Source organism: Zonotrichia albicollis, chromosome 3, assembly GCF_047830755.1.
Source record: "Zonotrichia albicollis isolate bZonAlb1 chromosome 3, bZonAlb1.hap1, whole genome shotgun sequence".
Taxonomy (NCBI): Eukaryota; Metazoa; Chordata; class Aves; order Passeriformes; family Passerellidae; genus Zonotrichia; species Zonotrichia albicollis.
Genome location: NC_133821.1, coordinates 56,105,225 through 56,120,015, shown reverse-complemented (window position 1 = coordinate 56,120,015; position 14,791 = coordinate 56,105,225). Strand labels below are relative to the sequence as shown.

Sequence of the window (14,791 nt, the reverse complement as noted above, 5' to 3'; positions counted from 1 at the left end):
AGCAGACCTGCTTATGTTCTGTTCCCTTTTCTCAGCACTCATCTATGGGATGGTTAACTGTGATGTTCTTCAGCACCACGTACCACTTTTCAAAGCACAGATTGAATCAAACTCACTTCTGTTCATGCCATGCATAATAAGCACATGTGCACAGAGACAGGTAGCTCAGTCATTCCATTACTCTGTTTATCTGTAGGAAAGGTTGCATATAGAATTGGAGAACAAGCTGGTTTTGATGGCTAATATTTTGCCCATTGGTTCAGATCTGAAGTTATCTTAACAGCTGCTTAAGTTTAAATCTTATGTGTTCAGTACTAAGTTAATTTAATTTTTAATTTTCATCACTGCACATTTCAGGGACTCTGGCATAAATTGAATATATAAACATATAAAGCAGACTAAGTTTTAAAATAGTTTCAGTTCATTCATTTATCAATTCTTCACCAAAGACTTTCTAATAACAGTTGCTTCCACTAGTAAACCAATTTGCAATGAAAGGGCGTGGACAGTTGATATTTTACCACTCTCTCTCATCAATGCAAAGTTGCACACAAGAGATTAAAACCATGATTAAGGTTTCTGTTGCACTGGTGTTTACATGAGACTGGTGTTTAGATTCATTCCAGAGAGGAGAAAACAGTGTGTCTGTATTGAGAGCTAATGTGAAGCAACAACATTTTTTTTTCTTCAGTAATGATACCAAGAAATTCTGACATTACTGCTCATTCCTCATTTCTCCCACTCAAACCAAAGTATCTTTTAGAAAACATGCATTTTACCATAAGTAACAAACTTTAATAAATTAGTTTTTAATCCCCATGAGGTACTACCTAAGGAGGTTAGTTTATGGGTTTTGCTTCCACTTGTCTGGAAGTACAGGTAGAAGAGGAGATCTGAGAATCAGTGAATACTTCCTGAATATGTAAGACTAGTAATTTACTGTGTATTCCTAGTTAGTAAGAACAGTGCTTTTTCTAAGGAATCTTAGGATTGATTGTCATGTCATTGTTTACTGGTCTGTAATCTCCAGTTATTTACACCAGATAAAAACAGGATGGACAATACTATCAGTGGTAAATGGATAATTCCAATGTATTTGATTTAACATCCATACGGGGCAGTGTAAAGACTTCATCAACTGCCAGAATCTGAGGGCCAGATTATTTGCAATTAAATGCTGAAGTCATAGTAATGGGAAGGAAAGGACACAGGACAGTCAGGAGGTCCTCTCCCTTGTGTCATTGAGGTTTTTTTGGGAAGGACTTTAGAAAGTCAGTCAGAATTAGTATGCACTCTTCAGCCTGTCTTTTAGAAAACATGCTAAGCAAACCAGAAGCCAGCCAAATCACTGCAGGACAGCATGCTGTAGCACCCAGGCTGATGACCTTATTTAGCTTGGAGTAGTCAATAAGATCAGGTCGGTGTCTGTGGATAAGTGCACATAATCCAAGGCCATCTTTCCAGCTTTACAGCAAAAAATAAAATGGAAAAAAAATTAGTTAATAAAGTCATGGCATTTTACAGTTTGATCCTTGCTCAAGGCTTAAATTAAAGCAGGAATTCTGTCAAATCCTGAACTTACATTCTGTCAACTCTCTCTGAGCTGCTCTGTTACTGTACTCCTTTATCTATAGTACATATCTTACTCTACAGTCCATACACACTTAAGTATACTCCATAAACTCCATGTAGACTTCAAATACTTTCTAGGCAATGTACATTTTGTGCAACAGTCCCTGATGTCAATTGCTTAATTCATGCAGTGTTCTAGGACAGCTCAAGTATACATTCATCCATGAAAGTGCATCATCTCCCATTACACTCACAGCGTATTTGGGAAAAAATAAAAGGAGAGCAAACCTGCAATTACTTGAATTTGCTGAAGCAATTGGCTTTTCCTCTGTTATTTCTGAGAATTTTACTGGCACAACCAAGTGCTTAGAGAAGTAAGAAATCATCAATCAGCTCAGTTTATTTAAAACACTTCACACATATGACAGCTTTGATCTGAGTTCTTACACTTCCGCCTGACTTCAGACCTGCTACCTTTTGTGGCAAGAACAGGAAATGAATGGAGCTACAAATAATATATTTTTGGAAAGATCATGAGAGGTTTCTTTCAGCCAGAAGCAATTATTCTGAAAGATACTTTATGTAAAGACTTTAAGCAATCACAGGGACTGAAGGTTTGAGGTCTTGTCCTGTGCAGTAATTGTGTGAGCCTAAGCATGTTAACACTGTTAAAATCCCTACTACTGAGATGTCTAGGTCGGTCCTTCAAGTAATAGAACCATCTCCAAAAAAAAAAAAAAAAAAAAAAAAAAAAAGAACAAAATCAAGCAGAATATACCTATATTGTATAATATAAAATCATCTAGAATGTAAAACCAAATCAAAGTGAGCACTGAAAAATTTCTTTTTCCAAAAGGTGCAAAATAAAATGATCTGGATGGCCCACTGCAAAGTAGTACTGCAAGAGCCAATCCACACAAACATAAATCAAGGTAGTTCCATTCAAGATGTTTTCCCCATATCATGTATCAGACCAGTGTATGTGCATAAATACACTAAGATTCAGACTCTGTAACTTACAGTATACCATCAATCCATAAAAAGTTCTATTAAATATATCTTTGCATATTCTAGGAAAGTAACACAGAGAAAATTTCAGATCTCTGGGAGGCAGTAAGGGACTGTACATCAGACAAATTTTTCTTATCTTGTAACATGTGCATGAACTGTATCTTCTCTGCCACTAAATGTGCTTTAGGTACTACACATAAAGAATTAATTCAAATCACTAATATAGAGCTCTTGTTTTAAGTACTAGAAGGGTCTCAGGGAAGGGAAGATCATGTGGTAAAAAAGTGCACGTGGTAAGTCATGTACTTTAATGAGGTAGGCCAGTGGCACAGATTTAGGAACTAGCCAAATTCCCAAACCAGACAGACTGTATAGGGCCTGGAATTCCCATTCTAGCTCTTAATGAAAACACAGAAACACAAGGCTGGAGCTTTCACTAAATTTTCCAACTTAGGTTATGAGCCCGATTCTGTAAACAAATGTGTTTACAGTGCTGCTGTTGTGTATTACTGAGTGCATTTTATGCTCCTCATAGTAATGCACGTTGCAAAACAATACAGACTGATTCATCACAATCATGAGATATTCACATGCTCAACACACTGGTCTTTTTGCCAGAAGAACTTATCTGTGGCTCTCATTTGAAAGCAGTCATTTGCCACTACGCCACAGTACTCAGGAATTACTACAAAGATGTAACATGGTAATTCTGAATATAGCAGGATCTTTTTATTTTAAATAGTAACTCCTGAAGTCAAAGTAAATAATGCTAAAGGCTAAACAAAATAACACTCTGAAGATAGAGGATGAGAATTTGAAAAAGGTCTAGGGAAGAGCAAAATTCTCTCATCAAATATATACCCGCACAACTGTGGGGAAAATTTGACATAACATTTTTGAGATTGCTTCTATCTCTTGAAATAATGGAAGATTACCTAAGATGGAAGTTCTGAATGTTCACATTTCTGTAAGGAGCCGTTTTCCTTTGACACCACAGCAGCAGCCCTTCTTTGGCAGAGGTCTCTGTAAAAGACACAAGGAAGTAAAAAAAGGAAAAATTTTAAAAGTGCTCAAGTAATTAATTTCCTGTCATCTTAAATGTGGTTGGCCATCTGAAACTGAATAGCATAAACCAACATTTAATCCTAAAAGTTGTTCATATAAATGGACTACTGGCATTTCATTAAAATACAAAGGTCAGTTAAGATTAGTCTCAGCCTGTACAGAATGTTCTAGGATGTCAGAAATTAAAGGAATTATATTTTTTTGGACAGTAGACTGTACACTGGAGAAAAATACCCAATAAAAATATAATGCAAATAGACATAAAAGATTGTGTTGGTGCCATGAAATGTACATGAAATATGCTTCTAGTCTCAGTTCATTTGCTTATGGGGAGGTTTAAGTGCCAAAAAACCACATTTATTTTCTGAACCCTATGGGCATCTCAGTGCATAAGTAAAAGTCAGATATTATTAAATAAACAATTAGGTCCACATTTAATATCCCAATTATGTGTGCAGGATAACATGCAGGCAGAACTTGAAGCAATTCTACTTTTGCCAAAAATTGAGATTAGTTTCTAGAATTCTAGACTTCCAAAGCATAGACTTGATTTAAAGAGTATTGTAACAATATGCTTTTTGGAGCCAGTTAGCAAGTGGAAGTTAAGAAAAAAATTCTGAAACAGTGAGGGGAAAAAATTTTAGATAGAAAGAAGAAGGATATAATCAGATCATATTTATTTGCAAAGAATGTGACAAATGGACAGAACTAAAAATGTATGTTGGAAATAGAACCAAACACAAAGGGTACAGCTCAGAAGCTCAGAAACACAGTCATGTTTCTGTCTCTGTAGCTGAGAGACATGACCAGAGCTTCTGCACTTAGAAAGCCGGCTCAAGGTCTCTGTCAAGATAAGGAGAGTAAATAATTTTCCTTCCAGAAATTCATTTTGTCACCAGGCAGAGAACTTACAGGATCATTTTCTGTGGAAAAATTATTTTTAAAACACTTCTCTCACTTAACTCATTTTAAAATGCCTTTAAACACATTTCTTAATTATTTAACATAATTGTATTGCTCTTACCTTCCACTGAAATATCCTGAATAGCAAAACGAAGGATGATAGTCCAGATCATACCCAGTGTCATTTTCACATTGCCATCCACGATTTCTAAGGTGAAAAATAGATATAGTAGTAGTATTGTAAATGTTTTTTTTTCAATTTCATCTTATTTAATCACACATTTCTATAAATAATACATTGTAACTAACAAACTAATTCTACTTTTACTATAATTTTTAATGCACACAGAGTTCACCTGGGTTCATTTTTCAACAAACTCATGCTTATGCTACTCTGTCAGTAGAACTGAAGGATACTGAGGTCAAAGTCACTTCAGTCCTTCCATGCTGAAAGGTTTCTCTCAGGGTGGTTGTAACAGTTTTAAATCTCAACCTTTTAGGATGATGTGTTTGTGAGAACATGAAGGGAAATATTGAAAGTTTGAACAGTATCAGTATTAACAGTTTTCAAATACAACAGAATCAAAAAACATTGGGGTCTTACCCCAATTCTTAAGAAACTACAGGACATGAGCAGTATTCATTTTTAATAAAATGGTACTCAGAATTTCCCCTGTACTATTTATGTTTGAGAATTTGCCTCTAGTGCCAGCCCAGACAAGACAAGAAGAGCAGCTCAAGAGACACTGAGATACACAGCTTCCTGCCAAGCTGCTCAGAGCCACAGCCATGAGGCTGTAGTGCCTCACAGCTCCGAAGCATACACACATTTAAGTATCTTTAATATAAATGTTGGGGGTTTTTTTTACCTCTGGGGTTTCAATTTGTTTCAAGACTGCTTGAGACTACCTATAACACAGGGAATGTGGGAATCTCTGCCACAAGCCGGGTCAGAATCCAATGCTCCCACGTTGTAATTAAGTGATACCACTGAAATTTCTCAACACCACAATGTACTGCCAGATCACTTCAGTGCGTGCTGGTAATGTTAACTCATTCTCAAAAGTGAGTCAAGAGACTCAGAAAAGCATAGTGAGACTATAAGGAGGGTGCAGCATTGAGAAGGGAGGAGATGGCACTGCAGATTGACTTTCCAGTCACCTCACACCAAAGGAGCAGTGGAGCAGGGAAGGCACCAGCTGCTCTCCTCCAGTCACCTCCAGCCTTTCTCAAAAAGTGAAGCAGCTGTGTCTGCCTGGGGGCCCACTGGTGTTCTGGGCAGGGAGCAGGAGGAACTTGCAGCAGGAGGAATTTCCTCAATTTAACATCAAATTCCAATAGAGGTGCCAGCAGAAAATGCAGTCACTCTGCTACTTAAAATTGCCTGAATCCAGGGACAACTTCTACAGAGCAAGAGCAGCTGCTGTCTCTGAGACTAGAGATACATGTTAAATTGCAGTAGGATGTGACACAAGCTGTCATTTGAACCTATGGAATTAACAAATGTGATAGGAAATATGTAACCCATCACTGCCCTATACTTATTTTGTTAGTGTGATAATTCAAGGTTGTATATAAATGGCTAATTTCTAACTTTCCCTTTTAGATCCTGCTCTAGTTTTCCAGATTTCTTACACTACGCTGCCTGCCTTCCATGCATCCTGCCTTATTGGCCCTGGAAGACCTCAAATCTCAAAACAAAACCCTTCCAGACAAAAAAAAAGACCAAATGGCAATTAGAGCATGTAGCTACTTCTCTTTCTTCCCTCCTCCTGAGTGAAGTCAAGTCACTTCACAATTTTGATCAGCTGTCTGATATGTACATACAGTAAAGATAAATTTCTTCAAATGTAAGATAAATGTATGTAAATACTCAGGAGGCATTGTTGATTCTCAAGCAATCAATTAATATATTTGCATAATCACCACATCGTTGTTTAGATTTACATATCTGTATGTACACACATACAGAATGAAAGAGCAAGAGAGGGAATTTTCTGTGTTGAGCCTCGGGAGGATTTTCAAGTGATTTTCCAGCTTTGGTTTCTCACAAAACTGTTTGCACAAAACAAAAAAGACTCCTATACAAGACAAGGAAGAAAAACAAAGTCGCTAAAATATTGAAAAGTATCAGTGACAAAAAGACATTGATTCATTCCTATAATTTTCCTCTACAGGTCAATAGAAGACTTCATAATTTTTTCACACTGCCTGTTGGCCCTAGCTGGAATATAGCTCCTACCCCTCACATACACAAAGCTGCAGCTTTCTGGGGATGAGGGCAGAAAAAAAGAGAAAATGAAGCAGAAACAATAAAAACTGTCTAGTGAAAAAGTAAAGCAAAGCAATTTCTCAAAGGCTTTAGTCCCATTTTTTTTTATTCTGCTTCGGTTGTTTGTATTAATTTATTTTTTTTTATTCTAATCTTCTTGTAGCAGATTCACAGATCACTTGGTCTTTAACATTTTTTCCCATTTCCCAGAAAAGCAGTACAGAAGTATTTCCCAATACTATTAACAGGATACTTGTCTTTTGGGGTTCTCCATATCTAGTTGTTTTCATTCAGGATGCAAGCACCTTCCAAATGGAGTTACCGCACTTTTTTAAAACTTTGGAGAAAATTTCTAAGTCCTGGACTTCAAATGGTTCATAAGAACTACTTTCACAGTTTTTAATTTTAGCTTCTTGACTCTGTAGTCTCATTTCATGACCACTGGAGAGAGATATTCTTTGACACAACAGATCAGAGTAAATAAATTTGGCTCCTGCTCAGCATTACAATTAAAAGTGATCAGCTCTCTCCACAGACAGCCCAGAGAAGTCAGGCTCAGAACAATAATGATGATTTCAAAGAATATTCCTGGGCCCTTAAAAATACTAATTTTATTTTTGTACTGCTGTCCCACAGGAATCACTGTTTTGAGGCCCCATTTTAAATGCCAGTTGTTCCCCTTGGGCCTACGTGCTCTTCACCATTCAGTCTGTCAGATAATGGAACATGATCCTCAGCAGATTTAGATACAAAACGTTCATGCTTTGGGAATTAAAAAGTATTCCAAGCATCCATGTAACTCAGAGAATGCCCAAACAGATGGGTGAGGGCAAGACCACGAGCCCCATGCTCACCCACAGGGGCAGAGAGTTAAGGGATTGTAGACTTTGATAAGGAAACAAACTTAAGGACTGTGCTCTCCTCCTTTCTGGCATTCACTCCAACCTACTATTAATGACTGCCTGGTCAACAACGCTGAAAAATGCAACAAAAGGAAAAAGAAAAGTGAAGTGTGTTTTAAAAACAGATCAGATTGCTGATCCAGTCTCCAGCAGAGCTCCAGCAACAGTTGTCAGCCCAAGGGAGAGGGCAGGGCTGTGAAGTGTGGGAGCAGGAATGCAGTTCCAGGGGGCACAGGGACTCTTTAAACACCCCCTGGTGCCAGAGGTCCCACAATGTGAAACCAAACCATACTGCTTTGCTGCATCAGCACAATGCTGTGCTTTAGGTAACAAATTTAGAGAGGGGATGCAGTAAACTCAACAGGGCACTAAGCATGTCTGTGCCAGAGCTGGCTTTGTGCTCAGCCTCCTTAGAGTGGGAGGGAAGGCACGTGAATCCATCTGCTCCTGCCCACATGGATGTCATCTAATGTGGGCATCAGGCCACACTCAACATAGTGTCATGCCTTACCATGACAGGTTCCTCTCTGCTCCTAGGCTATCACAGTGGCTGGGAATTTTTCTCCCATGTTTCCATCAAAGAATTTAGGGGGTTTTTAATGATAATTAATTTGATTTTTGCTTTCAATACATCCATTTTCCAGATTGAGAATTCCAGAAACAGGGAATAGCAAAAACCATCACCTTAATCTCTTGGGTTGCTAGGTATGGCCTGCTGTTACATGCAGGAATAAATACTGGATGCATGGACAGTCAACTTGCAGCAAGTGCCTGAAAAGCTTGAAGAGGTTACTGCCCTTTTCCCTATCACCTTCCAAAGAGAATTATCACAGAGTACCTGAATCACAGAGCATTTGAACCCATGGCAGTTGCTGCTAAGGAGAACAGCAGGGTTAGTTTAAATGTTTTCAATGTCTGATCTGAGCAATCCCAGATGCTTTCCCTTCAGAAAGTGCTCAAGAGCTGTTCCCCAGCCTGAGTACCCTGGCAGAAGTGACCAGCAATAAACGGGGCAAAATAAGAGAGATGGGAGTGCAGAGCACTGGCTGGCTCCTTTCAGGAGCAGATATGAGCTGATGTATCTTAGTTTAAATACTCCAGCCTTGTGCCAACAGTGATCAGCGAGAACAACTACTCTGTCCCACAAGATATTCCTTTTGCTACACTCTGGTTTTGGTTAGGAAGCCTCAGAGTCTCCTGCCCAAGATGACAGAAACTACTTTTCACTGCTCCATGCTCTGTAAGCTCAGCATTTCTTCACCAGCTATCAAACATGCATCTGTATTCTTAATTTTCATTTCCACACATAAATTGTCTCTTCAGTACCCTCTGCTGTCCATTCAATGCCATGTCACTCTCAGAAGAGCCTTGCTGCAGAGGTTTAAGGTAGAAGCATATTTTTGCATCCCATTTCATTTAATTGAGCAAAGGGCACAGGTGCCCCAGCAGTCTGTACAAGTGATGAAAGGAGCCAGGAACCTCTGAAATGCAGTAGAGCTCTTCTGAGATCTGAAGTGCCTGTGGGAATTGCCCATTTCTCCCCACTGATGATATATTCCCCAAAAAAGGTCTCTATTAGGTGCATAAAGACAGATGGTATGAATATGGACTCAGGTGACCCACCCCCTTCAGTCTCAAATAAACAAAGCATGGATTCAAACAAACTCTCTGCCCATGAAACACATTCCTTGGGATTTTTGAGTTCTAGATCTAGAAACCAAACACATTTGGTGAACAACACTTGAGGAAGCAAATGGGCTAGGTGAAACCATAGTAAAACCAATGAATGCCGCCAGATCTCTCCAGTATTTCTACAGATGCCCTTATCCCACATAATGAATCTCCTGTTCCATCCATAATTACAGTAACCTCCCAGGGATCAAGGCTTGGAAGCCAGAATAAGGATGCATATAAGCCTGTAGGAATCTGGAAACAGGAAGAAGAGGCTCATAAATCAATCTAAAAAGGCCTAAAAATGTCAGTAGAATATAGGAGTGATTATCATCATAATGCGGTTACAATCAAAATTTTGCTCTAAGGACATGTTAGAATGGGGGAAAAAAGCACAGAAAGCACATCCTTGAGGCTTTGTAATCAAAAATAGTTGAATATGATGCTAGTCACATCATTCTTGGTTTGGTAATGGCTATGGAAACCAGTATGCAAATATCTTCATGGAGCAACAAGTTCTACATAATCTTTGTAACTTTTAAACAACTAATTGAATCTCCTAGGGAGGCATAGGTTCACTTATAGTGAGAGTCTGTCTTCTTTAGCTCAGTTTACATCTATCAGAATCTAGCTAGCCAACCACACGTTGGGTACTTAGCTACCTGAACAGCAGAACAATAAAAAAGCAATTACTTTTGTAAATAGCATCCCACTCCACTTTCTTCATATGTTCAATCTCTCCCCAGCTACCAGTTTCTTTTGATCACTCCCTTAACTCTACATCTGAATTTTAGAAACACAGCTGCAGAAAATCTCATAATAAAGTGAGAATAGGTTCCAGCCACTCAGCAGTGATGTCAGCCTTTGTTTTGGCTGAATAATATCACCTAAACATGCCAGACTGTATAAGGCACACCCTAGAATCCAACCTGGTTTCTAAAGAAGTTCCTTACTTTTAATTATCTATGGGAAAACCACTCTGCCCTGTAAGAAAAACACCCCCATTATCTGAACACCTACCGAACCACAGACAATTCAATTTAACCTTAGATACAAACTAAGCTTAGTGTTGATTTATACCCCTGTCCCTCTCCAGGAGTCCAAAAATTTCCACTTCTTGTCCTTTCCCAGATACAGTCCCAGCAATCAGCATTAAGGGATGTTTGAGGCACCCATATGTAGAGAACATAATGTGGCCAAAGGTCTCCACCAGACTGCTCTGTAATGTGACCTAAGTAAGCTGCCCTGTTGAGATCTGTCACCTACCTTCTGCACCAATAGACACAAGTTTCACTCCTTTGCTGGCAATGTAATCCAGAGCTTTGTTGACATTGGCAATTTTATGGAAGCGCATCTTCCCTCTGTCTGGTTTCGGTAGCCTTTCCCCTGCAGAACAACAAATTTAATGTGATTATTCTTAAATACACCTTGCTACAGACATAAAAATGATTAGAAATCAAGAGTGAATGTTCCCTAACACTATCTAAAAGTCAGCAATTATTTTAATGGGTATTTTTCTGAAAAAATGCCAAAGAGGTTTGAATCAAATCCTGAAAAGAAGATTCAAATGTTGAAGCATGTGATTTTGATCTTTCTGATATAGCAGTAGAACCAGAGTAAAATTTTTGTTTGTCCTAAACATCTGGAAGATATGTGTACTTTTTCCTACTCCACTTCTGGTTTATTGCTACTGTCTGTTACAGTAGCTGAATATTAAGACGGCAGAATGTTCTCAGAGCTCATCATCCTTATCTGCCAGACCGTAAAGAGAGGCTGGATTCTATCCAGCAGATCAGCCATAGCATCCTTGCACATCTAACCCAGAAGAATGGCTTTTAACAACTTCATCCAGTACAGCAGAGAGCTCATTTCAGGGCTGATGTGTTTGAACAAACTTATCTTTTCAAATGATCACAAAGAGTAATAATTTCAAAAGAGATTCTCCATTTCATGAGGAATGATCATTTGAAGTATTTCTTTCCACACTGAAATCTCCAGCAAAAATCTAAACTGTCTTGTGTATTTGTTGCTTGAGTTATTCCCATTAAGGGAATTCTGATCTTACCTTGAAGACTGCCCCACTGAATAATGCATAACAAAAGGGGCATAGTGAGTTTACATCAGTTAGCAAAAGTTCTTGGATGCTTCACTCTTTTGAAAAATGAGACCTTTTATTTGTGACTAAATATTGATCCAGGTGTGCTTTAGGCCCCCACTTTTGAAAGCATTGGTATGACCAATAAAGTCATTAAAAGCAAAGCAAAATGTTTATGCTAAAAGCAGAATAAAATGAATTTGTAACCTATGTGTAAAGGCTTTTTAAATGTTAGGGGCTAAGACAAGGTCCTCAATGTTTTTGCTTTGTCCAGCACCATTGTGATGTCAATGATGCCCTGATACATTGTGATATCCTGGAACACAGGCACAAACCAGAAAATTCTGGAGACAAGCAAAAAGCAGAGCTTCTTTTCCCCTCCTTTTTGCTTTACAGTGTGTTCCATTTCTCATTTTTCAGTCTACTTAGAGTTTGTGTTCACTGTTTTCAATCGTTAGCAATTTTTGTTCCTTTAAGGGTGTTTCAGTTCATGTGCTGTAAATACACAGAACACTTTATTTTAGCTAACCTGAGATAACTTCCAAGAGGAGCATCAGTTTGAGGCCATTTCTGAAGTCCTCTTCAATGTTCTCAATCTGTGTGCCAGCTTTCCTGAGGTGGGAATTGCACCAGGCTGTAAACGTCTGTAATAGCAATTTAAAAAAAAATACTTATCAACAACTTATCAGTACTTATTTTCAAACAACTGCTAAGCCATCTGAGTAAATACTGTATCTGAAATTTGGATGTCCAGCTTCCATTCACTCTATACATGTTGCCAAGTACAAAATTCTTACCCCAGATGTTCATGAAGATGCAAAGAATTTCTTGAATAGAAACAATTTTGTGCTAGATTCTGCTTGCAGATGCATCTCCAGACAGAAGTTCTACACATAAAGGCAAAACTTGGACAGAAATGCAGATACTTAAGTTTGCAGGAGAAAAATTACCACAAAAGCAACCATGGATATTTTTGTGTCCATAGCAAGTAACCAAGTCTGCTTTAACTTGCAGAGGTGAAAAGCAGAACTAATTCCATTGCAAAGGTCATATACATGTTACCTTTTGTATGAAAAAAGTCAAAACACAGGCTACTATAAAACTTAGTAGTTAAATTAGTCTGGTTTTAAATATCCATTACTTCTCTCAGCCTTCTGACAAATGGTCCTTGCTTTTCAGTGTCTGTTAAGATACATAAAGCAAGTTTGCATTTACTAGGTATTTTAGCAAGTATTTAGTTATATAACAAAGTCACTGTTACTAAACATTTTTAGTAAATTAGACTTCAGCTTCTTAAAATTATCAGATATTTGGAATTCCCCTTCTTTTGCTACATCAAATTTGCAGGTTTTGATTATTTGAATTAATGTTTTTAAAAGAAACAAGATATATCCCAGTTGTAAATAAGAAATTCCCTTTAGCCTTCTTTATTCTTGACTGTTTTCTTTGGACTATTTAATTTCTGATCTCTCAGAAACAGAATAAGGAAGGCCAGTAGATTAAGACAAAGATCTCCCCTGGAATCAAATTCTACAAATTCTGGACAGATTTGATACCTTAATAAAACATGGACTGAACTTCACCAAGTGGTCCAATCTTAAAAAAGCAACTTTTTGTTAAAGAATAACATCGTGACTATTGTTGGGCTTGACTCAGTTTCTGTGAAGAATTGATGGGCAGCTTACTGGGCTCTTTCCTCAGTGCTCCTACACTAAAAGGAGCAGCTTCCTTTTGTCATCTCCTGTTGAATCGAAAGGAAGCAAGAAGTGCTATGGATATGGCAGAGCTGTGCAGTGAAGCCCCTACCTCTAGGTACCCAGAAAAAAGAGGAGAGAGAAGAAACATTGGAAGTGTTTCTGGGCAGAGGTCCATGTTGATGTGCAGAGGATGAATTGTAGGTAGGAATGTGAGTTGTTCTGTGCGCACATAGATAAGTAAGGTTGCAGCTGAAGCATATCTGGTAACACATTTTAATAAAGGGATGTTTGCTCCCATTCAGGAAGGCAGAACACTCCTCATTTTAAGGCAAACAGCTTTACTGAGCTCATGAGAGACCCAAAACCAGAGCATCCCAATCCTCACAGCACAGACTGTAGGCACCTCCACCATCGGGGCATGACATGATGGAGTGTTAGGATGGCATTTCATTTGGATCATTATAGGGTTAGGATCCAGTTTACAAGACTAATTTTTCTGCCTCAAGCAGTATCTTGTTTTGGTGGTATGTATCTCAAAAGGCTTAGCACCACATTAAGTCATTTACAAACATTAAAAATTATTATGAGCTTCCTGGAAGGAATAATACTATGGCAATACAGAAAAAAAAAAGCACTCGAGGGTAAATGTACATGAACCTTGTATGGCAATTTGGCAATAAATATTAGAAATCTGAACCTTAAATAAATGAGCCTTTCATTAATTAGGCTTAAGTGATGGGCATGTGCTTATTTGCAGATCCTATTGCAGTTTGTAGAACTGTTCCAAGTACACCATAATAAACTTGGAGATGAAGTTGGAGAAAAACCTCAGCCATTTCCATCTCTTCTTTTAGATATTTATGGTAAATGTTCACCTTGTACCACTCAAGTAAATGAGTTTTCCTCATTTTTCATTTAATTATGAGTTTAATGGCAACAACCTCACTGGTTGAGAAGTCTTAAAATATGAATCTGATGCCTACTGTGAAGAAGGTTACTTCTCAGTTTCTTAAGAAGAAAAGGACCTTGGCACTTCTTAGCTCATATACATGCAAATATATATATATAATATATATATATATATATATATATGAATTCACTTGCTTGATGCTGCACTGATAGATAAAAAAACATAAGTTTTATCCAAAGATCACAACGTTTTCAAATAATTTAAATAATTTCTCTTGAAAATTGACATTTTTATGGCACTGAATTTCCTGAGAGACAAATGGTTTTCTAGTGTCATTCTTTCTACGCAGACAATAATCAGCCTATGTTGCTGTGATATAGACAAGGAAAAGATGCTGCTACTGCTGAGTCAAACTGTTTTCAAGAAATAGTTTGATGACAGAGTGGTTTTTATGATCTGCTTTTCTATATTTGTAGGTTATTTAAGATTCTTTCCAGTTGTATTGCATTTGTAGCTTTTTGAAGGATAAATTTGGAATTACCACAAGGCCTCCATCAATGAGATAAGAAGTTCAGCTGAAGCACTCTGCTGTGATTGGAGTCTTTACTTAGACCATCTGTATCTAGATAGTTTTGATTACCTTCTATATCTAGAATAAGAGAGTTACATCTTTTATTTAAACTACAGTTGCTC

General features: G+C 37.9%; 1 protein-coding gene across 2 annotated transcripts in view; it reads right to left on the bottom strand.

Moving 5' to 3' along the window:
* The window catches only part of ACTN2 (actinin alpha 2), a 67,793-nt gene that overhangs the window by 32,482 nt on the left and 20,520 nt on the right, over positions 1–14,791 (bottom strand). For both annotated transcript variants that reach the window (XM_005487574.3, XM_074537514.1), the window contains exons 2-6: positions 12,021–12,135; positions 10,663–10,782; positions 4,673–4,759; positions 3,519–3,606; positions 1,386–1,464 (exon numbers count right to left, since the gene is read on the bottom strand). In XM_005487574.3, the coding sequence (XP_005487631.1) occupies positions 1,386–1,464; positions 3,519–3,606; positions 4,673–4,759; positions 10,663–10,782; positions 12,021–12,135 (489 nt within the window). The remainder of the gene's footprint in view (positions 1–1,385; positions 1,465–3,518; positions 3,607–4,672; positions 4,760–10,662; positions 10,783–12,020; positions 12,136–14,791) is intronic.